Below are 19471 nucleotides of genomic sequence, written 5' to 3' on the forward strand. Positions count from 1 at the left end.
AGCATCTTTTATCAAAATCATCATATAATATATATTTTTTTTAAATTTTATATCTATTTCTCGATTGATTCTAGTAAAAGTGATTTTTTGCCCCAAGACCCAAATCCGGGGCTTGTTGGTATAATAGGTTTATTAAGTCTCCTACAGAATAATTAATATATATTATTTTCATGGACAATGTTTTATTGATATAATTTACCTGCATATAAATTCTCATATAAAAATGACATATATATGACATTATTTTAATTTTTTAAAAAAATATGTAAAATTTATGATAAATTTTTTCCTAATTCTATTGTATTTAATTTTTTCTATCATAAACGAATTTAAAACAAAGTTCATATAAAAAAAACAAATCACGATTATAAAGAAATATTTAAGAGCATAAAAAATTAAATTATGTAATAACAAAGGTGAGGTCGGCTTAATTAATTTGCTAAGAATAGCATCGCTATGGCTTGATTAAAAAGAAGGCTTCATTACGATAGCCACTTATATATAAAATTATAATTTATCATATTTTTAAATATAATTTAATTGATTTAACTAGCTAGTTCAACTAAACCCTAGTTTCTAATATGATTATGAAACTTAATGCGAAAAAAAAGTTTTAAAATTCATATAATGTCAATATTATTATTCTTAAACTCTTCATATTTAAATGTTTCCTAATATTGTGGTGTAAAAACATTTTAACTTTTACCCCTAGAATCTTAACATTACTTTTTGATATAGTCCATTAAAATCAAGATGACGTTATTTCTAATGGCTTCCACTCCTTCTCGATCTTCCATATGGTTATCATCTTTATTAGAAAGATCGAAACCACCCATAACGGCTAATTCGTAAATGAAAGCGGGCAAGCATTGTTTAGCGAAGGCCTCGTTCTTCAAGCAAAATTTTCCCAGCACTACAAAAGCGTGAGCCCTAATAGCACTTTATTTAAAAAAAGCAGAAGAAAAAATTAAAAATAATATCATGCGCAGGCGCAAGGATAAAATAATTTTTACTTAGACGTACGAGATTCGAAAGGCATATTTTCAAAAGGTGATGATATTGATAATAATTTCGAAGTTTCTGTAATGAAATAAAGCAAATAATTGTTTGAAAAAAGCTTATAAAAAATATTAATTTGCCTGTATTTGAGGTAATTTTCTCTGTGCCGGTAGCTAATTTTTCCTTCAGTCTAATATGGAAGAAGGAATAGTTTTCAGGGTCTACAATATACAATGTTTTTATATCTACATGTTCATTAAAAATGTAGTAAAAATATCTAGGATAAGCTTAGGATGCGATATTCTGTGAGAAAATAAGGATTTTAGGATTTCTATCTGCAGCCATGTGTCGGCGATGAACTAGATTTCTGACAGGATTTAATCAAATAATAATAATAATTCACCACATCTAGCGGTTTATATTCATTAACAATTTTTTAAAACAAATTTTTAAGTCTTTAAAAATATAGAAAACTTTTTTTCTTCCCTCTAACATGATTGGCTATTGGCACTTTCTTTTTTTCAGATATCCTTTCTATTCCTTTTTAAATGTTTTTCTAGATCTTTTATATTATTATCTTTTGATTGACACTTTTATTTAAGAAAAGCTAATATTTTTTCGTGAAACAAATTAATCGAAAAATTTCAAATTGAATTAATAATAATGCGCTTTTCGAAATACTTTTAACATCCGATTCCTCTGTCAAATATGGAGCCATTGTTTTTGTCGTCGTTAGAAATTACCAAACTTAACACGATATAGCAAAGAGTTTTATCCAAAAATTCTGGGTATAATATGATAATCTCACCCAACATCACAAGGCTTTTAATCACGCTTTGTTCCTCTGAAAGAATAAAAAAAATTAAAAAATTTTTTTTACAGCTCTTCTCAATCTCTTTATTTATTTATTTTTCATTCAAATTTAAAAAATTTAGAATAACAATAATAAAAAAAATTATCATTTTTTTAAACCAGATATGGGACCATCTTCCTCGGAAATTTTTTCACCCCCTTCGCCATTTCCCGTCAAAAATTGTTCTAAGCGTTTCCTACAAGCGATAACCAGCTCGGACATCGTTCTATATGGTAATTGAATTGACTCGTCGTAATAAGAGATACTATGTTGATTCGACAATTCAGAATCTAGAAAAAAAAACAATTTGGGAAATTTGATAAACATTTTAAGGTTCAAATTTTCAGAAAATAAATAAATAAAATATGTCTAATAGATCTGTAGGACCAAATTTTTATTTTTTAAAAAAGAAATTCTTTTCATTCCTGCTGTGGACAAAAGTTTTCTCTGGGACAAACTACAACCCGGAATATTAAATTATTTTTTCGAAATTTTTAATTGGAAAATATAAATTAAGCGCATTTTCATAAAGTTAGCTTTAATATTCCCAAAGAAAAATTCCATTTATATCATTTAATTTCTAAATTTTTTTTTACCCAGACTCGAACTATGATAAGAAATTAAATTACTTTTGCTAATGCATGCTCTTTTATAAATCTTATTTTCTTATAAGAAAAAAAAGACAACCAAAATTTGTAATTCATTTTTTTTGAGCGCTTATAATTTTTCTCACTTCTCTTAAGGCGTTTTTCCCCCATAACTTTTTTATTTATTTATTTTTGGATCGGATCCTTAAATTATGGTGACAATCTGAAATTAGTGTCCCCACAGGACCCAATGATTTAATGAAAATTGACAGTCATGAATTTGTGTCCCGCTAATATATATATTTTTTAAATTAGAAAGAGCCAATCCACGGATTTATGGTATTCGACCATCAAATTAATTTTAAAAAAAAATGACCAACCATCCAAAATGTTAACAAAAGAAAAAATATAAAAAAGTGTTTATTTATTCACTAAACTTATCATTTGGAGAGTTATCTCATTTGCGATGCGTATTAGAAACTACTAATTTAGGCATCAAATAGATTGAAATCATGACTAAATAGGGTCCAACTTCCAGATATTTATCAATCAGTGTATGGATTCCTAAAAAAATTTTTTTAAAAAAGGGGCTCAAGTTTTATTTAATGCAGTTCAGGGAGTTCCAGATGTTCTGGTCACATCACAAATCTGTCAAGGCTATGGAAAAAAAAACTCCAAAAGATTTAAACAATAAATTAGTAGTCAGCTCTAAAAAAATGAATATATTAGTTGCGCTTTTGTTAGAACCGGTTCCTGGAAAAAGAGAAATCACCGTAAAAAATATATTTAGAAGAATTCAAAACTACACTACACAAATATAGTTTTATATCTAACTCGATTCACGTCTATCATCCCGCTTCTTAAAAAGCGTAGCGAATATCCCTGGAAATAGTGAATTGATAGATTTGATAACCTCTATCAAAGCGGTGCACAAGGAAACGTTCTGCCAACCGTATCCACCCAGCATCTGGCCAAGCTGTTGGGATACAGTGGTCACAAGACCGAAAATCCATATTACCAAATTGGTTTTGTCCGTCGTATCTTTAAGCGAGATCACGAAAGTCGTTAAGCAAACGAGATAGTATTTTATTAAACCCAGCGCGTCTATCAGATAACTTTCGTTGTTCCCAGAAAGTGTTTCGCCAATTCGATCATCCTTCTTTTCGAGAAAAGGGGATGAGAGATTTGTTTTTATTTTATGGTAACGTAAGAGAGTTACTAATTCCTTGCCTATATACTGGTCCGTGATTAGTTTTAGCGAGTGAACAATATCATCGAGGTTACCGGAGGTCTTTAAGGAGTCCTTTATTATTTGAATGTATGAGTGTGGCTGGAGTCGACATATAATGTGCATCAAGAACAAGCGTTCCTAAATATAAATGAATTATAATTAGGATCCCTCTTAATTATGATTTAAGGGTAGCTATTTATATTAAAAAAAAATAAATTATAAATGAAATATTAGTGTTGTTAAACGGCCCGGTTTTCAAAAACGGCAAACTCAAAATTTTAGACAAAAAAAATATTACATAAGCCTGGTGATTTTGCTCACTAGATAGCAGAAAGTTTGAAAATGACTCCCATTAAATCGCTCAGAACAAACGTTAAACGTTCAGAATAAATACTTAATGCCAGAAAAAATACTGAATGTTAGATAAAAAAACTCAATTGCCTATAAATAATTATAATTGCTCAGATTAAAAATGTGCTCAGAGCTAATTGCGTTGCTTAATTTCTCAGAAATTTTTTTCTTAGTACTATTTATTGCTTGTGCCCTTCTAGAATATCCATTTTACAAATTTCACGAATTTTATTAAATTAAAATAAAAAAAACATATTTTTCCTAAAAAGCAGCCTTTTTATATCTTTAAAATTCAATAAATAAATAACATAATTCTCTGAAATAAAAATAATACGATTCATCCTGAGTCTTACAATCTAAAGTCAAACAAATGCGCCGATGTTATCAAACCATATTGAGCGTGATTGAAGATTATAAAAAATATAGATAGAACAAAATATAAAAAAATGCATCAATCATGACATAACAACTATTGATTTTAAGAATTTGTATAAGATTATATATTTTTAAAAAAATATCGGCCGCCTTGTTCTCAAGGATTTCTGCTCTAATTTTAAAAATATTAAGTCATACCCCCCCCCCCCCCCGATGTTATAGTCCTTGCCGGCTCTTCTAAATAAAAATAACTGATTACGACAGCTTATTTTAAAAGGTGAATTATTTAGATTATTTAAATAATGGTTTAGGCTAAATAAAAATGGGGTAAATTAGCAGGAATATAATAATTATAACTTTTCCTAAAAAGTAAAAAATTAAAATATCTTAAATCCATGAAAAATTAATTCCCGCTTTTCCCCCACAATTTTACTAGATATGGCGCCATTCATATATGAGATAAATAAATTCAATGTCAATTTTATCAAGTAAGCTACCATCATTAGTGAAAGACCAGGGATGAGTGGCGAAGCTACGGCCTTGTGAACATTATTTTATACTCGACCTCACCCCCCCCCCCCTTCCACCCATTTTCCCTTTAATGGCTTATTTGAAATACATGGTTTTTATTATTGCTTATTTTTAAAAAAATAGCGCAAATAAACATGAATATCTTCTAGTTCAATCCGCGATTATATTTCTCTTTCAACCGAATTATAAAACGCCTCTAATTTATCTTGATCTATACTAGCTCTCAGCCTATTTTTTTATAATATTATTATCACATTGTATTATTCGTCATCTTCATTTGACTCCTCATTTGTACAAATAATATCATTAGTTTCATTATATTCAATTATCAAATCTTTGAATACACTGGCAAATGAACACATTTCGTTATGTAATTTAACACTTGATACCTATGCCAATTGCGCCAGTTTTTCAGAGGCCTTTTCAAAAATATCTTCATAGTTTATTTCATCAAAATGCACTGGATGCATATATTACACATTCACAATAATCTATTTGTAGGAAAACGTTCAGACAATCTGTTTATAATTTGATCAATTAATAGACAAAATACTTCGACCCTATAAAGGTCAATCGAATCTTGGGACGTTTATCTTGACATTCGTTAAAATATATCCTCTTTGCTCGTCCTATTCTATTTTTTATGTGAGTCCAAAAATTTTATTCACTTTAATTTGAGAACCATATAAATATATTATAAACTTCACCCTAAAACTTTAGTGATATTTAACATTTCCAATAAATTTTCATATGATACCAATGTTTGAAATGTTAGAATACATCTAAAAGCATAGTGGTGAGTAAAAATTATCATGTTATCAGTAAATCTTATATTAGCTTTTGTAAAATATCAATATCAAAATATTGTGCTAGAATTATTAGGTTATTCAACCCACCCTAAATTGAGGTTTATCGTTTTTGGTGGAGTTTTTACTACTTGCTATAAGCTCGAAGCAAACCTACTTCTAATTATCCTTATAATTAAATGATTCTTTTAGAAATATGATGCTAGAAACTTTCTCCATCTCCTTATTAGCTTTTAATTTGATGCCTATTTCGATATAATATATCACGCTAAAAAATTTAACCCTCAAACCCTACTATACCGACTGAAAAGATAAGCATCTGCAATCAAATGATCATTGTAGTTTTCATTTGGTACCCATGTTAACATTTTATATTTAAATTACCCCTCCCCCATCCTCCCCGAACAGATACCCTGCTGCCATTGAGTGTTGACCATCAATGTAATCAATATCAACTCCCCACCCCCTCCCACCAAAGCACAGATTAATAAAACTCAACATGTGCACAAATTAATAAAACTAGATAATTCCTCTGATTAACTTTTAATTTATCCAAATTTTACATAAAAAATTTCGGAACGATTTAATATTTTTCTGGGAAATTCAATAAAGAAAATTTTGAGAAAATCAAAATTTTTATTTTTACAAAATCGTCTTTGATTTCAAGAAAAATATCTGTGAATTCAGTATAAATTCTTAGCGTTTAGCATTTTTTAAATTCTGAGCAATTAAGAAGAAAAAATTCTGAGGGTTTCAATTTTATTCTGTGGAAATAATACAAGTCTTTGAAAATCCATTAACGAAATCTCGAAACTTATGTAATATTATTTTGGATAAAATCTCAATTTTATAATCAGACAAATCGAGACGTACATCATGATATAATATTTACTTGGCAAAACAAGCGCTATAATATTTTGAAAAATCGCGAATATGAAAAAAAGGTAAATTTGAAGAATAAAAAACCTTGTAATAGGATAAATTTGCCGTGAGATGTGATTTCTTTAGCAATCGAGTATTAATCGAGCTTTAATTTAGTTTTTTTTGAAAAAAAATAAAGTAATAGCAATTTAAATATTGATGAATAAATGTAGTTAGCAAACGGTAAAAGTTCAGCTTTTAAAGAAAAAACTTTGCATCCTTGAATTTGAGTGTAAATGCGGCGAAGAGGGATTGGAACATATTCCTCCAAGGGGAGTTTGAAGGAACGGTAAAATACAAAGCATTTTTGTGACACACGTCTATTTTGTTTATAACGTTGGCTTTATCGGAGTCATATGAATCGTGAGTTTTGGCAAATGTGAAAGGAATAAAGCAAATGATGTTATTGATCAATGAATCGATAATTTTCCATGCTAGATCATTGACTTCTTTCTCACCTCTATCAAAGCTTAAAATATTTTTTGATAAACAATATTTAAACGCTTCTTATTTACTATGCATAAGAATATTCCCGATTTCCCAAAAATAAAGTATCAAAAGAAGGGAAAAAAATTTCTTATTTATCACTTAGATTTGAATTTTTTCATTTAATTCTTTTCGTCACATAAATTAATCTCTCTTAATCAACATTCTTCCCAATCATATAACTTGATGATTTAAAACATATAAGTAGTATACAAATATTAATACAATATGGGGCCTAATATGTGTCTTTCCGCGATATCCAGACACTTTTCGTTTAGGCCCGAGCCTTTGGAAGACAAATTTTGGTCGAAAAAACATATCAACAAAGTTTTGATCCAATCCAAAAGTAGAGGCGCCATATTGCTACTACTCTCAGAATCTATATGTGGCATTATCTGTGTGATTATAGCAGTTAAACTACATATGGCTTGCTTACGTACCATCATAGTCTTGTCGTGCAAGGAGGCCTCTAGTAAAACGGGTATGATTTGCTGTAAAAAAAGAGAAAAAATTTGGTAAAAAAAATGGTTCATATTACAAGATAACACATATATATAGTATAATAAGTAATTTTGATTCGATTAAATATAATATCTTATCTCTTTTAAACTAATAATTAGAACGTTTTATTTTCGCATAAATCAATAATTTAGAGACCTACTGAGGTACATGTAATTGTTATTAGTCAATTCTAATTAAAGTCTTGCATAGACTATCCTAATCCGTGAATCGGACTTATACTATCCTATTCTATCCTCTTCTTTTTTTTCTTATATTTCTATGAATACTATTATGAAGAATAATCACAAAATCGTTTATTATCCCTTTAGCGCTTAAATTCTTCCGATTTCGTTTTTTCTGTAGTTCAATAAAATTAAATTAGGAGCAATCTTTGAAGAAAAAAATTATCAGATCGGTGGGACAAAAATCTTCAAATTTATTTTCAAAATTGGGTCTAACTCCAAAAAATGGAATCGATGAAGGGCTTAAAACACCTATTATTCTCATAAAAAAATATTTAGCGCATTTAAATTCTATCAATCGTTAAAACTACTCACGTAAAAGTCTAATAATTTTAGGATCTCTGGAACGTAAATTTTCGTTCGGTCATAATCGTCGCTTGTCATACTTTCGTGAGCATTATCTTGATTGACATCGTTATTGTGTTCCGTCAAATGTGAAATTTGGCCCCGAAAGGTCTTATCCGAAAGGTTTAACATAGAAAATGAGACCAACTTTCCCGTTATCTCAATGGCCATTCTTCTGACGTGTGCGGTTGGTTCTTGCGTCATGCGGATGTTTAACAAGGCTAAAATATGTCGAAAAGTTATTCCGTTTGTAAGGATACTCTCTGTTTCTTTGTTGGTGGGATAAGATATAAGACTTGAGAGAGTGCACAATTCTGTATAAAAAAAATGTATAATTACATAATTATTTGTTATTGAGTTGAATAATTTTTGCAGCAGAAGGAGCCTGAGTTAAAAATGGGTTCCGGTCCTATATATTCTTTTTAAAGGGGCAGTCCTGGTTTAAGGAAATTTTAAAAAGATGTAGAGGATTTGAGTTCGGTTCTTAGATTTGCCCCATCCCGGTTAACTATTCTCAAGCTAATTTATTCGTTTTTTAAAAAAATATCCTGATTTTTTTTATTTATCAATCAAAAATATATAGAGACGTGGTGGTCGTCAATTGACCTTCTAGCATCCTGTGTGTAAGTATGAGTAAACGAAGGTTTTAATTTCAATGTAACAAATCAAGGTTTTAATAATGATTAGAAAAATCAGTTTTGAAAAAAATCGCGTAAATAATTACCGTTATTGTACATGATGATCTAGCGTTTTTTACACAAAAAAGGTTGCGACAAAAAGGATTATTACTTACCAGAAAAAGATGCGAATTTGGACCTAAGTTCATTTTCGAAATTTTCACGTTCGTTAATATGCGGCGAGATTTCGTCCATAGCTGAGTCCCCCGTTGGTACGACCGATTCCTCGGCATTGTTCTTTGTTACAGGGTTTTGACTTGTATCTATCATGAAAAAAAGGAATATTATATAACACACATCAGTGATCTGCATCGGGTTTAATTTTCTAAGCCCAGCCCGATCTAATTTTTTTTATTTGTCTAGAAATAAATGTCTGCTCGGCCCGAATTTAATTAAATGTAGAAAAATTTAATTTTTTTTTGACTGTAAAAAAAATTATACAAATAAAAAATATTATAGCGCTTAGTTTCTTGCAAGAATTTTAAGATATATCAATTTATATGACAAAATAAAAAGATTTCATATTTAAAAATTTAAGCCCGACCTGATTTTTTAGTTGATAGTTTTAATTTGCTTGTTATCTAAAGGCCGAATTCAAAATTTTTTTTTCCGGTAGGTTTAAGTCGGTTCCAATATTTTTTAAAAAATATTAGGGACATGAAAATCAGACTAGGTGTAGATCTTTCTAAAATCCTCATTTGAGCAGGGCCCCTCTAATGAGATTTTCTAAAGTAAAAAAGCCCCGATAGGGAGCATTTATAAATTAGGATTTTCGGAGGTCTCAATTGTCCCGGTTTATATTGAAAATTAATATATTTATCCCGAAAAGCTAGATTATTTATTTAAACTCAAGGTTAAAAAAATTAGATTTTCCCATAAGCTGTTTTATTATTATTTATATTCGTATATAAGCAGTTTCGTTTGTCGAACCATACCCCCCCCCCCCTACTGCTATAAACTAATTATTCTAATTTCTATTCTACCGAATGTTTAAAAAAAAATTAAATATGATAATATAATAATAATTTCTTAACTCATTTTTGGTCCAAAAGATAAGATGTACAAAAATATAATAATCTTAAGCGATGAATTAAATAATAGCTCGTACATTCACGAATCAACATCTCGGTGATAGATAAAGGTTCATTCGTATGAATACAATCGTCCAGGACACTTTGGTTAATTTCTAAATACTCTTCACTGGCACAAAATATTGGTTCTTTCAGGGTTTCCTTCGATTTGGATTCCGATTTATCCAGGCAAGGCTCTAAAAGTTCCTTCAATGACGCGGCGTGATTTAGGTAACGTTCGAAGTATTTCAAAAGACAGGATAAAAATTTGCCCCTAACGCTATCCCGTAAATATATGAAGAAAAAAAATTTAAAAAATTGGTGTTGTGATTATTAATTCGCGCGTGCAACATTTACTAATCCAACTAAAAAATTATTTAAGAATGGGAGATAAGAATTTCTTATTTATTTACATAAATGCAATTTATGCTTCTGACAATAAAGAGAAATTTTCCTCAAGAAATTTCTAAACTAAAAACCTCGCTGACTTTTCATGCATAGAACCCATCATTATAATCCTCAATAAATAAGCAGGTTTTAAGCAATAGACCAATGGATCATTTAGGTTAGATTCGTTCAAGAGACTTCCACTTTCCGAGTTGGCATTAAGCAAGCATCCATTCCTTATAAAGCAATTCACCATATCTGCGCTAGCGGAAACTAAATCAGCATCAACAGCCTTAGATAACCTGTTAACAAGCATTAAATGAAATAAAAGGGTAAAAACTTCATGCATAGCGAAGGATATCTCTTTCCCATATTTTTTCCTTCATTAATACTCATACCAAATTAATTGCATTAGAATAAAAATTTAAAAAATATTTCAGGATAAGCATAAAATTTTTTTATAAAAAAAATCGGGCTGGGCTTAAAAAATATTTTAAAAAAATACTAGAAAAAAATATGTTTTTTCCTTGTTTTAAAATAATATGATAATTAAAATTTATACAGGATACAGATTTTTATATTTATGGGAATATATACTTTCAATCTTACTATTTTAGTAATCAACCCAATGGTTATTTGGTTACCTCAATTAATCAGAACGTAAGTCCAATCTTGCACGTAGAAATAAATATTATTAATAAAATAAATTATAATTAAAAAATGATGTTTTACCTTTTTTTTGTTAATATACTTTTCCATTTTAAGAATATAAGAAATATTTATTGATAATGTTTACAAATATTTGAGGAAAAAATACAATTAACACAAAATGACTAAGCATAATAATATAAATCAAAGACATGGATATATTATGCGCCCACTACTAACGTTCAAAACTTCCCACCCTTTTACCATGTACATGTAACATCGTTTTTCCTAATCAAAACATTCATCTTCCTCCAACAAATCCTCTAATTCCGTCTGTCATTATTAAATCCATCTGTTATTATTAAATCCAATCAATCAACCAATTCTCTTAGAGGCACATTCCTATTTCCGATTCTCACCTCCAATCCTAAACCGACGGGTGTGGGATTCCCACGGAAATTGCCTTCGATCGTGGTTGATGCACCCTTCATTTCCGCTAAATCTATAACTGGCCATATTCGCATTTCTTCCACAATCGTTGAAAATGCCAATGTTTCTTTTGAGCTCTTTCCTTCCAGTGCCGCCCTATTTCCACGCGCTTCAGCCACCCGCCTCAAACGTGAAGGGGCTACAAATCTAATCGATGCCCCTCCATGGATTTTGTCACTATCTTCTTTATATCCAAATCCGCGAGAACATCTATTTGCAATAACATCTAAGTTGATCACCCATAGGCTGCATCCTGAGTCGGGGTAGGACCTCCCTTTCTCCCCTCATACCGTCGTCTTTGGTGTACCAAAAGCTCTATCACAAATTCATCTAGAAACCAGGTTCTATTGTATTCCATCGAATCAGACCTTTAAGTAATATTCTAATTCTGGACTTAATGATCTTGGCGGATTAAAGTAATTATCAATTTGAATTATTTTTCGGGAAAAAGAAATTTTGATAAATTGTTTTTATAAATCGTCCCAAACTTATCGTCCTAATACTTTTATTCCTGATTCATGCTCGATTAACAGCTATATTTTTTGGTTTTATTTCGATAATTAATTATCTCTCCTAACAATTAATTCTTAAAACATGACAATTATAAAAACAAATTCTTCTTTTTTTTTGGTTTCGTTTGTTTGCAATATATTTTTCTTATTATTAAATATATATGGGATCTAAATAATGTTTAACATTTGTTCCTTCTCGTCAAATTAGCTAATCTAGCTTCACGATTATATCAATTTGGGAAAATAAATATTATTCTCAAATTTATTTGCTAAGTATATTTTAAACCGTAACACCACAACTAAATTGAAATCCTCCTGCGACATTCCCCAAATTCTTATACTAATCAGGCTACTTAAACTTTGCATTTACGGTAGCGCGAATCCACATTTCCCACGTGGTTAAATGGTTGTACATAAATCCCAGACATCTAACTTGTACGGGTCGTCCACCATCCGATGTAGTTTCCCTATTGTCCGAGGATTAGAGAATCCAGGATGAACTCGAAGGAGAATTAGTTGGATTTAATAATGACAGACACGGAGTTAGAAGATTTGTTGAAGAAAGATAACTATGAGTTTTGATTAGGAAAAAAGATATATAATGCTAAGCGTACAGGCTCAAAGGGTGGGGCATTGGACATTAGTAGTGGAGGCATGAAATATCAGTCTCTTTGATTTATATACATATTTATATTATTATGTGTAGTCATTTTGTGTTTATTCGCGATATAATTACTTAACGTAAATTATTGTATTTTTTTTCCGAATTTGTAAAAAGAAATTAATGATATAAAAAGGCATTTAATTTATATTTTATAAATTAAAATTTTAGGCCGGGCTTGGGCAAAAAAAATGAAATTGTAGGGCTTAAATTCGCTGGGATGCGAACCCTTAGCCAAAAAAGGGTTCGGGTCCGGGTACAAAGATAAAATAATAAAAAATGGTTTGGGTTAAAGATAATAACACAAATTTTTTAATCGAACAATCATAATATGTTATACTCTCTAAGATTTCAACGTAATCTGACAATATATGTATTTAGGGGAAGAAATGGCACGATCTACGCTGAAATTAACTATTGACAAACTTCATATGAATATTTAATTTCTCGCATTTTAATTAAAATTAAATTGAATATCTAGAAAAATTGGATTTTATTTTACTCTGGATTGGATGTCTTATGTTTCAATATTTTATTTTTAAAAATGGATATAAAAAGAAGATAAGCAACGTATTCATATTATATACATTAGTTCCAAATTTTTTTTAAATCAATTTGTCCTGTTCGGCCAGATCCCAAACAAATTGTTTTTATTTTCCCCGAAAAGCTCGGCCCAAAATAAAAATTATTTGTCGGCCAGACCAGAATTTATTTAAATATAGAAAAATTTAGTTTTTTTATTGTAAAAAAAAATTATTCTACAAATAGAAAATATTAGCGCCTTGTTTAAAGAATTTTTTTTTACCTGAAATTTATTATTTTAAGAAATATTTAATTTTTTTGATACCCCTTGAACCCTAAATTTCGAAATTTTATCAATTGCTAAATATAATAAAATATTAAATAGTGGATTACCTAGCCATCCAAATTACATATTTGATTTTTGCTTTGATTGACATTGATTGTGCGAACAATTGGGAAACGCAATTATTACAATTTTCGAGCCTATTCAAGGTTAAATTCTGGCTCAAAATATAAAGTTGTTTTTGGAAAATTCGATCCAAAACGGACGCGCCAGGTTCGGAGTAAGACGGGATTATTTCTTTCAGGTGACTAAAATGATATTTATAATGAATTGCATAATACAATAATTAACAAAAATTTTTGAATATATTTGTTAATAAGAATCCCCTGGGTTTAAGTGTTTGTATTTTTATTTGTCTCCCTTGGTGGAGGTTGATATTGGGGAGCATATAAAGTTGCTTTTATATTAATTAATTTTTTTGGCCCTTGTTAAAGTAAGGTTTCTGTTAATATTTGTTGGGAAGGCTGAGGCACATGAATAGTCCCAAATTAGTGATTTACCCATGGCCTAGGGAAACCGTAATCAACAAGCTTCTTAAATATAATTTTTTATTCTTTGAACTATGTCCCTTTATCATGGTAAGGAATGTTATTTAAAGATAATAATTTTTCAAAAAAATGATAAAGAGCGCGTCCAACCTTAAATAGAGAAGGATGCGTTCGATGTAAAGTTTGGTAAAGAATAGACACGACGTATTTTTATCATTTTTTACCATATCTTCTTCCAAAAGGTCGAACAAATGGCGAAATCTACGTTCCAAAGAATCTATAAGGTGATTTTGACTTGTTGAATCATCGTTTGTGGTGAATACGAGAGGATTTAGACAGTAGTTATAAAAAACCTGTGTTGCCACAAAAAAATAAATAAGGTTTAATATAGCCTACCTAGTAGGTTCAACGACTCTTTTATTCTCCCAAAGGGTAAGAGATCGCGACTGGGCAAAATCATGATTAAATATAAACTGAATATCAAAGTACCTAATCATTCCTGTAGAAACCAAAAATAAATTTTAAAGCGTTAAGAGTGGAAAACATAACAAATGCACAGTAGTAGTTTATATTTTACAAAAAGAGAACTTATATATACATCACAACTTCAATTATTATAAGCAAATTTCATTATGACGCGGTATAGCCTAGGCTAAACCCCACCAAATTTGATTTTAAATTAGCCTACAATAAGCACTTTCTTTTTTGATGAGAAGATGCATATCAAACAATTGTTTCTAGGAAAGATTTCTTACTTTAAAACTTTCTTAACTCACTTTTTTTTAAAAATGTAATAAGAATGTTCGATTACTTCGAAAATCAAATCGTCAATCTTGGAAACATAGATTTTAGCCTGCTCGTTTGTTTTGGACACCAAGGTCTCCACGTTTCCGTAAACGAATTTCCTAATGGCCATAAGATGCAAGATGCGAATTTCGAGTGTAGACTCCTCGCGAAAAGTCGTCATATTCATCTTATTACCGTTTTCAAAATAATCGGTGGAATCAATGAGGTTTTGAACTTCTATTAATGAAATATATGTATCAAATATTGAAATAAATATTTATTTTACATTGTCTTTAATCACATCATCAAATGTCATTATCTACTATTTATTTAAATGTTTATGCCAGATAATAAATTTTATAGGGAAGGGTACTTATTCTTCTCTAAATATTTCCAGCTAAAGATAAGGATTTATTTAATGATCTATTAAAATGATAATGTTGTGATTTTCAAGTTATTAATAAATAAGCTATTCAAGCAGTGTGACGGCAAATGCCTAAAAACTATTTTTCTCTTTAAAAAGTATCAATTTTATTTATTCCTTTTATATGAATATTATCCTCTTCAAAAATATAATGCAGTTGCTTTTAAAATGTTTTTAATGGCAGAGACCCTTTTTTCAATTTACATATTAATGTCGTAGTGCAGCAAACTATTTATTTACCCTATAAAATGTAAGCAAATAGTATTATTTACCAGAATTTCTATGTCCTGGAATATAAGGTTTATTCAGAAAAAAAATAAGTTGGGAGCATTTACTCCTAAAGGCATTTGTAAGAACTAAATAACTCGCATACAAGTGAACAAATAGAAGTTTTTTTAATATCTTCCATGAGTCAAATATTTTTTTGAAGCCTGGTCAGAGTTCTCTCTCAAGTATCAAATTCATAACAATAAACTTGAATAATGATAAAAAAAAAATATAAATAATGGAGGAGCAACTATGTGATATTATAAATTGTGGCATTTGCCTTGATTAATTGTGAAACATTAAAAGGATACAAAAAAGTTTTTAATATTCAAAAAATTATGAAATGCAGGGATAGGTTTGATAGACAAAGTCAAACAATATCATATAGGTAAAATATTTTAATTATCATATTGATAAAGATGGTATGCTGTAGACTGCACTAATGTATATCATATTAGTTTTGTGTGAATATCAGAATAGGACAGGTGAAAAATTTGAGGATTAATTAATAATGTATTTATTATTTAATATTTATAAATTCATAATATTCATTTTATGAAAACCCATATAATACCAAATAAATCAAATGATACATTAGAGTAATTTTAATCTAGATAGATGATTAAAACATACATATTATGTCTATTATAAATTTCATCATTACAACATATAACAGACATAATTAAAAATTAAAATATAGATATATGAAAATATATTACTATTATCATTTTTGGTGTAGAAAAAATTCCAAGAGGATAAAAATTGGCATAAACTATTGAGTAATATGTGTTTAGTTTCAGGATCATTACAGCTTATCCAAAAATGTTGGATGTTATTTAGGGATTTCGATGGCAGTCGTTTATCTGTGAATAGATTGTCATCAATTTTTTCCAAAAAATCATAAGAAAATTTCCTAGATCGGGTAGTACGCTGACTTTTGCTTTTGTCCTTACATGACAAAGATAATATTTATTATATTTAGTATAGATCAACATTAAGATAAGTTTGCAACATAAAAAATTATTAAGAACAATTACTTTGTATTTCAAAATGAAGGTATTTTCTAATCTATTTTCATTGCCTTGTACTAAATGACCATTTTTACAAATGTAATAGATGTTATCAATGATCTTGTTGATCAGGGATATTTGGAAAATATTATATACTAAGCTACCTTTCAATAAAACAAGCTTAATATAAAGTGTGCTAGCTAAAATATTAATAATTAAATCTTGAATAGTAATATTTTGATTAAGATCATTTTTCTGAATTAGTTGCTTCTAAAAAATTAAAAATTAACTATTTAGTTTCAATTTATACTTTTAATCTAATTCTATTTATCATCATTGCTAAAAAGTTCAAGCCTTTATTCAAAATATCTGAATCTTCAATATACCAAAAATCTTTAAAATTATTAATTGAGAAAATTTGTTTTAGATAATATATACTATATTTATTTATTCATATAAGGCTTAAAATAAAAAGAGATAACATGTTTATAATTTGATAAAATATTTAAACTGTACAACTTTAGTTATTATCCAATTGTGATATAAATCACCTAAATAAAAAGAATGCACTCTTATTTAAGTTATATCAAAATATAAACAAAATAACCTGTTTCACAGGAATTATTTTCAAAAAAATCATTGATATCTGATATGCATTCTAGCAACACATTAATTAATTTATCACATTGCAATGCTGGGGATAAAATTAAATCATTATAATAAGATGTGTTAATATTCCAATCTGTTCCACATTCAACTATATAATGATATTAGATATTAAGATGGATTCAAAAAACCTTCATAAGAAATGCCAGCTTTTTCTAACAAACATTTTATAATCTGAGACATATCATCATATCATATCATATCATATCATCGTATCGTATCATATCATATGTTTGGTAATCATAGGAATTAATTTTGATTGGCACTAAATGACGTACAAAGTTTTGGCAGGTACTTTAAAAATAGGTTCAAGATGCAGAAGCTTATTCTTTACAGTGTTGTTAAACGCTACTTTTAAAAGTAGCGCGCTATCGCTACCGAGCGCGCTATCGCTACCGAGCGCGCTATCGCTACCGAGCGCGCTATCGCTACCGAGCGCGCTATCGCTACCGAGCGCGCTATCGCTACCACGCTACTTTGATTTTTTTTTTAAACATTTTTTTTTACTTAACTTTATTTCCACAAATAAAATATTGATATAAAAACATGACTATAATTTGTTACATTTACATATATATATAATTTATTTATTATTGCACTTTAATAATAATAACATTTCGGTACTGTCATCCCCAAGTCTAGAGCGACGATTAGAAAGTATAAGCTTTGCCATACTAAATAATCGTTCAGCACTAGCACTTGAGGGCAACGCAGTATTAAATTTAATAAACAAACTTTTTATATGAAAAAAATTATCAAAAATATTTAAATTAGTATTTTTAGATTTAAAAAAAGCATTTAGAGGTTAATTAAAAATACTTCAGTATATTCTTTAATAAAGGTATGCTACTCCACATTAAAATACTGTATTCCCATTTGATCCAATATATAATTCATTTCCATTTTTTTCTCATCTAGAAACAATGCTAAAAGTTTCATAGCATTGCAAACACTATTCCATCTTGTAGTGTTTGGTGTCAATAAATAACGTCCTAATTTTTTTTTTTTGAAAATATCAGACGTCTTTGATGACTTATATGGTTTATTCCAAAGAGCTTGGCATTTAGAAAATGTAGATCTTGATACTCTTTTAAAATCCTCATTTAATAATGCTTCTTCAGCATCCACTGTCGCAACTAAATTTAGGTAGGTTGTGGCAGGAAGAACGATGATGGCTACGTAACGTAGAAGACTTTATTGAAGATCCTAAATTTTATAAATTTTATTTTATATTGGTGAAAAATTAAATATAAAATAATTTAAAACCAAGGATGTCATGAACATCAATTATCTCAAACTCCATTTCATCATCCTCTTCTTGTTCTCCATCTTCAATATTTTTTTCAGGAATATTACTAGTATTGTTATTATTATTATCCTCCCCAAATATTCCATATTATTTATATCATATTATAAAAAAATTATAATAAATTTAAAACCTGAAGGCCTTTAGGAAATTAGACCCATTATCCGTAATCATCTTACAAACCTTGTTTTGAATTTTGTAAGACCTATGGATTTCTGCAATAATATTGAATAGAATGTCATAAGTCTGACAGCCAATTATTCTCTTTAGAGCTTACAGATTTTCGTTTAAGATTTTTAGGATCAATTCAATGTGCAGAGCTCTAAAAATATGACATATTATAAATCAGAAAATAAACATTTTTACCTTTTATTGTGAGTCCAGCAATCTGCCATTGTACAGACGTAGGAGACATCTGATAGATTTAATATCAAAGATTCTTTCATTTCCTTAAAGCTCTCCAAAATTTTTGCCATCAATGTCTGCCGCAAAATATCTTGGTCCGTGGAGAAAAAGTGTTTGTCATCTTTATAAAACAATCATTATCCACCAAGGATAATGGTTGAACTATATATATTATAAAGTTTATAATGACTTTGTCAGCCAATTTTTGGGATACACCAGGTGTTGATGAATCCAAATTGGTTAATTTTGTTTGTATTAAATTTGATTTGGAAGTGGGTTTATCTTCTTCCATTACCCCAAAACTTTTGAGATATTTTTCAATCTCTTAATAATTTGAAGTGTGCACAGTCTAAAATTATAAAATACTTAGAATAAAAATTATGTAGGAGATAAGTACATAAAAATGATTGAAATAACTATTTTAAAATGTTTTAAATAATTTAGATAAAATTTATGAATATATAAAAAAAATAATTGGTTTTTGATTTTAATTTATTTTAAAAAATAAAGATTAGCCTACACACTGATATTAAATTTGTTTTATATATTACCTTTAAATGTTTTTTCAAACTAAAGCTGCTC

At 28.9% G+C, this 19471-nt stretch overlaps 1 protein-coding gene across 2 annotated transcripts; it reads right to left on the bottom strand.

Moving 5' to 3' along the window:
* Nucleotides 1-1021: 1021 nt before the first annotated feature.
* LOC135923445 (uncharacterized) lies at nucleotides 1022-17420 on the bottom strand. Of its 2 annotated transcripts, XM_065458187.1 has the most exons (20): nucleotides 17310-17420; nucleotides 17120-17269; nucleotides 16823-16905; nucleotides 16540-16782; nucleotides 16222-16450; nucleotides 14837-15048; nucleotides 14176-14378; nucleotides 13588-13785; nucleotides 10455-10664; nucleotides 10014-10255; nucleotides 9022-9168; nucleotides 8199-8542; nucleotides 7366-7631; nucleotides 6866-7123; nucleotides 6700-6760; nucleotides 3274-3808; nucleotides 1972-2142; nucleotides 1681-1843; nucleotides 1140-1220; nucleotides 1022-1080 (listed from the first exon to the last, which is right to left on the bottom strand). In XM_065458187.1, exons 1-18 carry the CDS (start codon nucleotides 17359-17361, stop codon nucleotides 1683-1685), a joined length of 3765 nt encoding a protein of 1254 aa, XP_065314259.1. In that variant the 5' UTR covers nucleotides 17362-17420; the 3' UTR covers nucleotides 1022-1080; nucleotides 1140-1220; nucleotides 1681-1682. The 2 variants fall into 2 exon arrangements, with proteins under 2 accessions (XP_065314259.1, XP_065314260.1); XM_065458188.1 differs by lacking the exons at nucleotides 1022-1080; nucleotides 1140-1220 and having other exon boundaries at nucleotides 1703-1843; nucleotides 3353-3808.
* Nucleotides 17421-19471: the final 2051 nt, after the last annotated feature.

Source organism: Gordionus sp. m RMFG-2023, chromosome 2, assembly GCF_954871325.1.
Source record: "Gordionus sp. m RMFG-2023 chromosome 2, tfGorSpeb1-WG-v2, whole genome shotgun sequence".
In the NCBI taxonomy this organism is placed as follows: domain Eukaryota; kingdom Metazoa; phylum Nematomorpha; class Gordioida; order Chordodea; family Parachordodidae; genus Gordionus; species Gordionus sp. m RMFG-2023.